Genomic DNA, 11,184 nt, shown 5'->3' with positions numbered 1-11,184 from the left:
TAAACTGGGGGGAGGACATCGAAATGGCAGGGAACAGGGCAGCATGGAGGTGATTTGTTTATGGCCACCCTTTATGGGATTAACGTGTCTGACTACAGACAGACAGATAGATAGACAGTTTCCTTACAAAGCTTCCCCCTCCCCATCTGATTGGCTGATTTTTCAATTACAAAAATTATACAGGTTATCTTACAAAATAAGTCAGGTATTTCAGAAGGCTGGTGCTGGACCAGTCAGGAGTAATTAATGTTGTGCAGTTGTTCTCATCATCAATACCATCATTCTCCTCCTCTTCCTCATCATCACTCTCCTCCTCCTCATCATCATTCTCCTCTTCCTCATCATCATCATCCTCATCATTCTCATCCTCCTCCTCCTCCTTATCATATCATCCATATCATCATCATTGTGATCACCATTCTCCTCCTCCTTCTCATCTAGTTCAAGTCCTGGTATGCAGGCTCATTTTCCAGGTGGCTTGGGATATTGCTTAACACCTCTTCTCTAGTTATTTATCCTGCACATTATGCCTGAATGTCTTCTTTTATGTTAGTAGTGAAAATTTTGCTGATATCAAAACAATACAAGAAGTTCATCATCATCATCACCATTATCATCACCACCATCACCATCATCATCACCACCATCATCACCCAGACCCCTCTTCTCACTCAAACATACTCAAAATTTGCCCCATCGAGTAACCTTGTATACACCGCATATTAACCCCCGCCGCACTAATGCTTACCAACCTGATTACATTCATTCATTCATTGCCAGACGCCATGTATCCCAAACGGGGTGGCCAAGGGCTCAGCGTTAATTGTTTTACAGGGAGGGGCACTAATCCTCCACCAACCCCACTTGACACGTAGGGAGAACGTTATGCCAACAGCATCTGGTGTTCCCAGGCGGTCACCCATCCAAGTACTAATCAGACCCAACCTGATTACCATCCAAGTAATTTTGGGGGGTATTTTATTTTAATACAAAGTTGATTTTTTGTCATCAGATCAAGTGTTGCTGAGCTCGAACTCTTCTTTACACTCATCTTATTGTAATTTATGTCTTGTGTGTGTGTGTGAGGGTGGCAGTAAGCCGCCAAGCACCGAGGAAGGTAGAAAGGCATGAATCCACCATTGCTGGGCTACAAATGAGAACTGAATTACTAAATACTGTATATGATATTTGGCAACAGCTCTGACAATATTGAGGGAGACTCAATGTTCCCATAGATATCACTGACGCTTCCTCGTACCTGAAACTATGGCGTTGAAACCCATCACCTCATATGAGGCAGGGAGCATGGCCAGGGGTGGCCTGCATATCGCCTCATATGAGGTGATGAGTGCAGCAGGAGTTAAGTGAATGTTAAGGTGTTATGTGCAAAATAAATCACTTATGAGAAGGTGCTACAAATTCTATGCCACCTGGAATAATGGCCCATTATGTCTCACTCAAGGTACACCATCATCATCATTTGAATTTTATTGGCAATGGTAGAGTATCATCATCATCATCAGTATCATCATAATCATCATTTGAATTTCACTGGCCATGGTAGAGTATCCTAAACATCACCACTGCCACGACTGTCATCATTTGTCATCATCATCATTGGGGCTTTACTGGCAATAGTAGACAAACATCATTTGAATTTTATTGGCAATGGCGAAATATCATCATTGCCACTATCGTCACCGTCGTCCTCATCTTTTAAATAATACTGGCAGCAGTAGGGAACATCCAGCTGCCCCAAACAAGCAGTAGAGGCCCTGGGCTAGTCTACCAAGGTCCGATAGTGCTATAGGATGGAACTCTGCCATGTGTGTTGAAGGTTCATCCCCGTAGGAGAGAGTAAGTGGCTATTTTTCATAACCACAAGTTTCTATTCAGCCTATCCCAAGAAATTTCCCTTAAGGGCCATTCAGGAGTACACATCCTGCCACCAGAGGAAGTACTGTACCTCTTGGCAGGATAGCCTCTGGGTGCAAACGTACTTGAGCCGTCTGCAAGTTTGGTTGGTTAGAGAAAAACTTGACTTAACTTTATGAGAAGGATTGGAGGGGGAATGGGCATGAAAGTGTGTGTGGCTATTAAAGAGAGCACTATTAAAGAGAGAGCAGTTATTAAAGAAAGTACCATTAAAGAGAGTGCAGCTATTAAAGAAAGTGTGGATATTAAAGAGAGAATAACTACCTGCATTAATGACTGAATACATGTTCAAGAGAACTGGTGTATATCTATTAGCCTGCAGCCTAAACCTTGCAGCATCAAAGCAATTGTGATTATATTTGGCAAATTTATCTATTGTTAATCTATGAATGGGAGAAAGAGCTATACCTAATAAAAGCCTGAAGAAATAAAAGAGCACGCAGCTTCCCCTCGACAAGAGCGAAAGACAGAACACGAGATTCACACTCAAATCTGCCATGAAATTCGAAAACCCATTATCACATGAATTTCCACACTGTAATTCATCAGAATATTCACGGGAGGCAAATGATCCCAACTTCACCCTGCCAAGTGATAACAAATTTGCCGAGCCGTGCGATCTCGAATTTGGGCTCACTGTCGTGTTTTCTGAACCAGATGATTTCAAATTTCGGCTGCTTAAACCTGCCAAGCTCAGTGATCTCAAATTCTGCTCACCTGTCAAATTTGGTGAGCTGGGTGATCCCAAATTCGGCTTGCCTGTCAAATTAACCAAACTGAGCGATTCAAAATTAACCGAAGAAAGGGAATTAGAATTTACCAAGCAGGGCAAAGTCATATTTTGTCTGCCTATCAAACCTTCCACAGCGAGTGATCCTAAATTTAATGAGCCCAGATTCAGTGTGCTGGGCGATCTCAGATTTGGGCTGCCTGTCGGATCTGCCCAGCAAGGCGATCTGAGGTTCACTGAGCTGAGCAATCTCGAATTCCGTCCAGCCGTCAAGAGGGGCTGAGGTGTCGTGCCTTGTGGGTGGACGATTCCCTAACTCGGGAATCGGTTGTACAGGGCATAGGTAAGGTCATAACCCTGGAGGCGGCAGATCTGAATGTCGTCAACGTCGTAGTCGGCATACTGGGGGACGCTGCATGACCCATCCTCAATGCTTGAACCAGTCTCCTGTTGAGGCAAGATACATTTTATGACAAGGGTGGGGAAAAATGTGATGGATGACAGTGGAAGTATATTTAAGGGAGATAAATAAGAGGGAAAAGTGTTAGACGAAATACCCTGAGGGAGAGAATGGAGAATGAGAGATTAACTAGGAGTGTATCAAAAGGATGGGGTGTAGAAGTATACAGATAAGGGCATAGGAAATGTCATAACCCTAGACACTGCAGATCTGAATTTTCAAAGTTGTGGTCCGTATAAGAGGGAATGCTGCACGACCCATCATCAGTGCTCAAACACACACACACACACACACACACACACACACTTTATTGTAGACTGGTGAAAGCCTTGTGGATGTATGTGAGCACTGTTTTCTCAGTAAATGTAAATACTGTAGTTAAGTGGCTCTTGGACCTCTCTCCCCTAAGGAGGGAAAAAATATTTGGAAATTTACAAATGTTCTCTGCATGTGGCAAGAAAGGAGAATAAAAGATGGACTAGTAGATTATATGTGAATGATGGAGAACGGATGAGTGAGGATGAACTGGAGGGATCAAATGGAGATGGGGCGTGGACAGGGGCAACCAAGGATAAGGTGGAGGGGATTGAAAGGAGAGGTGTTGAAGAGAGGGAGAAAAAAAAAGGGAGAGAGAGAGGGAAAAGACAGAGGATGAGGTGGAGGAATGGTGTAGAAAGGTATATAACAGAGAGTATACTTGAGGTAGCAGATCTGAATGTCATCAACACAGTAACTGATGTATTGAGGTATGCTGCATCACCATCATCAATGCTGGAACCCATATCCTGCTAATGATATAAGAGACAGCCTGTGAAATGGACTCTAAGATATATGGCATCTGTGAACCTGGAGAAAGCATACGACAAGGTAAACAGAGGGGTTAGGGAAGATTTTCATGTATGTATGGTGTGGATGGAAAGCTGCTGAATGCCATGAAAGACCTATTATTATTATTTTTTTTTATGCATGGAAGAAGGAACCAAAGGCCAGAAGCCCTTCCAATGACAGGGTCACACACTCTATTCACCAGTCAAGCTCCCGGAATCATGATATGAATTAAGTACATTCATTTGTTCATCAAGTTCTGCTTTGCCCCATGAGGAGTATAGGAGCCCGGGGTTTGGCAAGTTGGTCCCAGCTGGGAGTGACCAGCCTCACTCATCCTTGAGTGGCATTACATGAGCAAAAAACCCCAACCACCCCTTGGATATACACCTGCACCGGCTCAATCTGACAGGAGCAACTGGAGGAAACCACTTAGTCCGTCACTCAGTGTAGAGTCACCCACAGACAGAAGCAAGAGGAAAGAATGAAGGAAAGAAAGCCAGAAAAGGGAGTGTAAAGTTACCTGTACGCAGGAGGAGGAGGAAAGAATGGCAGAAGAGGAAGGAAGAATGAGAAGAAAGGGCAGACACCCAAAGCAGCACTACAACACGTGAGTGGTTGGTCAAACAATTAACCCATGGACTGAGAGCTAAAGCTCAGGCTGAGAAGCATCGTGTTGTAAGCCACAACTCAGGCTGTGCTGGCCGAGCATCACCGCTAACCACTCCATCTCAACACAAACTTAAAGATGATGCTATGCAAAGATGGAGGGAGAGAGAGATTTTTTTTTTTTCACCAGATGATGCCCTGGATGTTTATCTGCAAGTTTATAATCAACAAAAACTATTTATAAGAAAATCTTCATTTTTTTACACACCACAGGATGGGATTTAAAAAAAAAAAAAATGTAATTGCGCAATCCATGGGTTAAATAAATAAATAAATATACCTACCACACTTGTGAAGAAGGTCAGAACAAACTGCTTGGGTCCAAAAGTTGCCACCACCTTTGCCACCAAATCCTTGTAGCTCTTCTGAGGAACGTTGGTCTCAAATGACACATACGAGAAGGCTGGCTCTGGTGTGATGTGGATGGTCATGTATCCACCCTGGGGAAAAAAAAAAAAAAATAGTATCACCATCACTAGCATCATCACCATCACTATCCACATCACCATCATCATCACTATCAACCTAGACGAGAATGCTGGCTTGGGTGTGATGTGGATTGTCGTGTATCCACCCTGCGACAAAAATACGTATCATCACCACCATCTTTATCAACACTCTCAGAATCACCATCATCATTACCAACACCCATCACCATCACTGCTGCCCTAGAAGTTTATATCACCATTATCATTATCACGATCATTACCACCTTCACCATCATCATCATCCTAACCTCACATGATATCCTCGTAACTGTTTTGAGAATGCTGGTCTCCAATGACACATACAAGATTGCTGTTATTATTATTATTATTATTATTATTATAGGAAAGTGATAGTTAGAAGAGGTAAAATATTGGGGCAGAGAAACATGCCAAGCCTCTATGTTCAGGGGCAGTAGTAGTAGTAGTAAGGTTGTAGTAGCTGTGGTGGTAGTGGTGGCAGTAGTAGTGGAAGTGGTGGTGGTGGTGGTAGTAGTAGTAGTAGTTGGTGGTGGTAGTAATAGTAGTAGTAGCAGTAGCAGTATTTGTAGTATTAGTAATAGTTACCGTTGCAACCCTAGCTTATCTGAATGTGAACTTGGTAGACTGTAGGTTGAAGTTACCCTACTATGGCACTCTGCCATCCACCTTTTGGGGGATAAGACTGAGGTGCAGGACATTTATATAACTAAGCAACACACCTGCTTGGCTATATCAGTGCCACCACATAATGGCATTCCTCCTCAACACTCTTTTAACTGATAACAGGAGGGAGTCAAGGGTTGGGAGTAATTCATGCATGTAGGTCACCCAATAACACGCAGGCAGTTAGCTTACGACATAATGACCTAAAATTAAATTCAAAACTACATGTATTTTAGAAGAAAGGTTGGATATACAGCCAAATCCTCTGCCAGCACTGTATTGTTCCTCCCTAAACAACAGACAGTAATTCCACTCTCATATTCTTTCTGTGTGCTTCATACTTCTATCACATAAAAACACACTGCTCTGCTGCCTGGTTGTACAAACATCACTCAACTCCTTCCCTATATTCCAGAAGGAGGAGGATGGAGTGCAGGAGGACACCTTAAGCCTGCACTCCACAAGGTTCATGTTCTGTTAAATTTGAGACCACACTATACTTGTCTGACTCTAACTTGGCCTAAAACTGACAACTCTCCATCTTCAATGCTGACCGGTAACAAGAGAAAGAAAGGATGTAGAGCCATAGTGTTGTCACTCTTATCACTATGCTACCAGAAATAAACTGCAAAAAGATGAGAATCTAGGCCAAGTTAAGATAAAAGGAGTATAGTACATAATTAGAGGAATGGTGGAAAGATGCCTTCATGTGGTAATACAGATACAACTTCCTCAACTTCCTCCCTATCCCCCCAAAAGATGACGATGGGATCCAGGAGAAGGGAAACATCAGCCTGCAGTCCACTGGGTTTTAGTTAAGCCCACGACCACAACAACAACCCAAACAGCACACTTACAGGAATGCTGCGCATCAGTCCGTTCATGGAGTAGCCACACGGGTCAAACTGGTAGTCGTCAATGATCATACCAGGGATCAGTTTATCAATGCCAGATTTCTGAAATAAAATCATGATCATCATCATTATTATCAACATCATCATCATTACAATTATCATCATCCAAATCACTTTTCTCACTAAAGGACAGGAGGGGGGGGGGCAGAGAGAGAGAGAGAGAGAGAGCTAGGAGAAACTAAAAATCTTTCAATTGGCCTCAAATTGCTATCTCCTCATGTTAATTCAGTACAAGGGGAGGAGGGAGACCAAGGATGAGATGGAGGGATGGTGTGGAGAGAGACATGAGAGAGAAGGGAGGAGGGTGAGGTGGAAGGACAGCCAAAGAGCACAGGACAAGGTGATGTGGAGATGATTTATTTGTGGTTATCTATTATGGGAATAAAGTATAGGACAATTGATAAATAAACTTCCCTGTTGCCATTATATGGTTACACACATCCACTCACATGATGCAGTGATACCATCCACTCACATGATGCAGTGATACCTACTTCTTCCTTCACCTTTATCATTCTTTCCTGTGTCCACCCTCCTCTTTCCCTGCTTCTTCAATAATTCCTGTCACTTTTTATTAATCTTCTTTCCACTTCAGGTATCTTTACACTGAGTTACAAACCAAATGGTTTTCTGTGACCCAGGAAACCATTTAACCATTTACCATGCTGGGTGGTAACCATATAACCAAATAATGGGTTGATGTGTAGGTTATTATAGTGCCCCTGTTAACTGGGTGGCAACCATCCATGAACAAAGTCTCCATATAATTCCCTATGCCTCACTGTGGTGAGGCATTGTCCAATGCATGGCATGAGACAGCCCTGCAGGGGCAGTTACTGGCCTGCAGTTGATGGGTCTGCTCAGGCAGACAGACTGGGGTAATACAACAACAAACCAATTTTCTTTTGTGTCTTGGATTGGCAGACATTTGGTAATTAACATATTTCTTTTCTCTCTATTATAGTGTAAAATAAAACTGCAATATGTACAAAAAATTTTGGTCCTGCTGGGAATAAATGGGTGTAGCTTGACCTGGTTATGCGTTTACTGCCACAATCCCTCGTGTCTTTTGTCATTATGTTTTATAACTGATATTCTCGTACAATGGTCCTAAGTGACAGTATGTGGTTCATCAGATAGCTCTGAACTTTCATTGCCTGGTACAGAACTTAGATTAGGAAAATATACCCTCATAACATCAACTCTGGGATCCCTGGCAGCATATCACAACTGAACCCGTTATAAAGGGAAGTATTCTCATGCAAGGAGGAAGCTTACTAATACCTCTTCCTTACCAGTTTATTTGTTTCTGTTTTGTTACTATATCCTTGTGTGTTATGAATGCTGTCTATGTCTATATTAAAAAGATATATGGAGCAAAAATGGGGATATTAATGGGCAGTTCAGGAAATACATCACTAAGGACGCAGTGCTATGAAGGCTCCTTACCCAACAAGAATACTGGCCAGAATCTCTACACTAAGGAAGGTATATTAATAAATACTCATATCTGTATAACTAACCTTGGTGGCCTCAGCAGCAGTGGGGCAAATGTCCTTGTAGAAACATTTCATCTTCTCAGGGTCCAGGTCCATCATTAGTACCTCTAGGGTCTGGTCCGGCTCACGGTGTACCTTGCCAACACTGAAAGTACATAAACCGATAGACAATATAGATAGACAGATAGAAAGATACAGTCTTGGTCCATCATTAATAAGGTACCTATAGGGTTTGGTTGGGCTCATGGTGCACCTTACTAACACAAAGGAAACATTAAATGGTGTTGGTTAGGGGTCAGGAACAATGTTGTAGTAGTACCATAGTAGTTACTGCTGTGTCCCCAGGATCATCAGGATGCAAACCTTCTGCAGGCTAAATTCCCCATCCTTCTTTTGGGGGATAAGAAGCTGAAGGAAGTTTATACAATTGCCAGGTTATACAAGTGCCTTCATGTCATTGTACATGGCATAGGATTCAAACATTTATTTAACTATTTTGTCATCATCATCATCATCTGGACCTCCTTTCCCACCCAAGGGCAGGGTGATCTATTTTGTTTTTTCATGAAAAAGATAAAAATGTCTGGAAGTATTTCCAAACAGAACTAAACAAGAGAGTAGGGAAAAAAAAAATCTTTTTTACTTTCAAGATGCCTGGACTCATTGTGTTTAAAAAAGACTGGAGGTCATAAGATGAGGGAAAAACTGGCTGAGGAAGACAGTTCTAGAGCTGACCAGTTACACACACACACACACACACACACACAAAAGGACTTCCCAGTAAATTAAATGAGTCAGATATAGAAACATGAAAACACAAAAGAAGTAAGTAGATCTACATTGCACAATACAGTACCAATAATGATGTGCATAATCAAAATATTCATAATGTGGATGTCTGTAATTCCAAACAAACTTCCAATTTCAGATGCAAATGCCATCTGATGGCAGGTGAAATGGAACCCTACTACTGCTGTGTTTTTCTATCTATCTATCTATTGCCAGACGCCTCAATCCCGTTTGGGGTGGCCACAAACAAATCGCCTCCAAGTCGCCCTGTCCCCCGCCATTTCACTCCCCTGCTCCCAACTCACACACCCCTCTCTCATATACCTCTCCACCCCATCTCTCCATCTCATCCTCGGCCTCCCCCTCCCTCTTTCCCCCTCCACCTCACTCACATACACTCTCTTCGTCAGTCTTTTGTTAACTAAAAAAAGCTGTCATACAGCAGGGAAAAAACACATAAAATAGCATGTTTACTTTCAAGAGACCATGGTTTCCTGTAAAAAGTTGTTAAGCTCCCTGGATACTGTTTTGTTTATCAAATGTCTTAGTTTGGGCAATACTTTCCTCCCTGATGCATTATGTCAAAGAGAATCATCAATGGGCAGACAAATACACCAAGCCTCTCTCACTTTAGGAAATTTTGGTATATTAGCTGGCAGAGGAAAGAGTGGCAGAAGCGATATGGTAGGCAAGCTTTTTTCCCTGACTTTATTAATGTGGATATGACAGAGCATTATGAGAAATACCCTGAGATTATCTGCTCATGTGGAGAGGATGGAGAATGAGAGACTAAGTAGAAGAGTATAGGTGAATGAGGTGGAGGGGGAGGAAGGGGAAGGCCAGGGATGAGGAGGTGAATACAGTGAAAAGGATGTGGTAGGCAGGGCATCCATCATCCACTCATTCAATGTAATACTGCCTTATGGTCCCTACACTGTGTGACAGGCTAAATGATGTCTTGCAACCCAGAATTTACTAGGCTGGGTGGTAACCATATAACCAAATTATGGCACTAGGTGGTTTAGTGAGCAATTAAGGTGCTCCAATCAGATTGAGACGGTGCAAGTTTATATTCAAGGGGTGGTTGGGGTTTACTGCTCAAGTAATGCCACTCAGGGATGAATAAGGCTGGTCACTCTCATCTCAAATGTCAGGACCAACTTGCCTAGCCCCAGGCTCCTACACTCCTCATGGGGCAACAAAGATTAGATGATGAATGAATGGACATATATGAGAGAAGTGGTGCGAGGCGGAGGGAGGAGAGAAACATGGCACAGAACAAAGAGACATGAAGGTATTTTGTTTACGGCCACACCTTATGAGATTCAGGTATCTGGCTAAAGATGGAGAGATATAGATAGATAGATAGGAAGACAGACAGACAGATGGATAGATAGATAGATAAACAGACATATGGAGAAAGAGCAATTACACATAATTAAGTAAACCGTACTCCTACAAGTGTGGCGTACGCACCGTGAGTGTGGCAGGTTCTGTCGTGCGGCGTTGGGTCTGTAACGAGGGCGGCCGGGGGACACAGTGTACAGGTACCAGCAGTCTGCACGATTCACACTACCCATGCAGTATGCACGCCCCCCTGAAGAAACAAAGTTTTTATCATCATCATCATCATCATCATCATCATCATCTCCACCATCACTACCACCATCATCATCATTATTCTGACTATTTTTCCCAACTGAGCATGGGGTGCAGGAATCACACACACACACATACAGAGAGAGAGAGAGAGAGAGAGAGAGAGACTAAAAATAGGTCACACACTCACTCACCACTCAAGCCCCAGGAACCCTGAATCATCATCATCATCATCATCATTGTCATCATCATCACATGCACATTTACGCCAAAAATGTATAAAGCCATATTCTTACTGGTTTAAGAAAGTTCCCTAACACCTCTTCCTTAGCAATTTATTCCTGGGTATGGCTGGTTAATATCAATTTGTACGTTATTTATGCAGAATATGGCGATGCTTGAAGGCTTTATATATAACACAGAATAGAGCAGTAAGCTGAAATAGGACAAATAAATCACTTAGGAAGAGGTGTTACGGGGGTTTAAGTAAGTTGAAATAAGGAAAATAAATCACCTGGGAAGTGGAGTTTGGAAGCTTCCTTAAGTGTGTTGAAATACGAAAAAAAAAATTGCTTAGGAGTGTTAGGGAGCATTCTTGAGTATATTAAATAAGAAAAATAAAATGCTTAGGAAG

General features: G+C 42.4%; 1 protein-coding gene across 1 annotated transcript in view; it reads right to left on the bottom strand.

Annotated features, from left to right (window-relative positions):
- Nucleotides 1-2,977: 2,977 nt before the first annotated feature.
- The window catches only part of SamDC (S-adenosylmethionine decarboxylase), a 36,632-nt gene continuing 28,425 nt past the window's right edge, over nt 2,978-11,184 (bottom strand). The window contains exons 5-10 of the mRNA XM_080268841.1: nt 10,428-10,548; nt 8,187-8,307; nt 6,601-6,705; nt 5,361-5,375; nt 4,904-5,059; nt 2,978-3,112 (exon numbers count right to left, since the gene is read on the bottom strand). Coding sequence (XP_080124967.1) covers nt 2,978-3,112; nt 4,904-5,059; nt 5,361-5,375; nt 6,601-6,705; nt 8,187-8,307; nt 10,428-10,548 — 653 coding nt within the window. The remainder of the gene's footprint in view (nt 3,113-4,903; nt 5,060-5,360; nt 5,376-6,600; nt 6,706-8,186; nt 8,308-10,427; nt 10,549-11,184) is intronic.

The sequence above is a fragment of the Coenobita brevimanus genome, chromosome 30 (genome assembly GCF_032717465.1).
Source record: "Coenobita brevimanus isolate Jiangsu-jjx chromosome 30, ASM3271746v2, whole genome shotgun sequence".
NCBI classification, from domain to species: Eukaryota; Metazoa; Arthropoda; class Malacostraca; order Decapoda; family Coenobitidae; genus Coenobita; species Coenobita brevimanus.
This window is presented reverse-complemented; position numbering and strand designations above follow the sequence as displayed.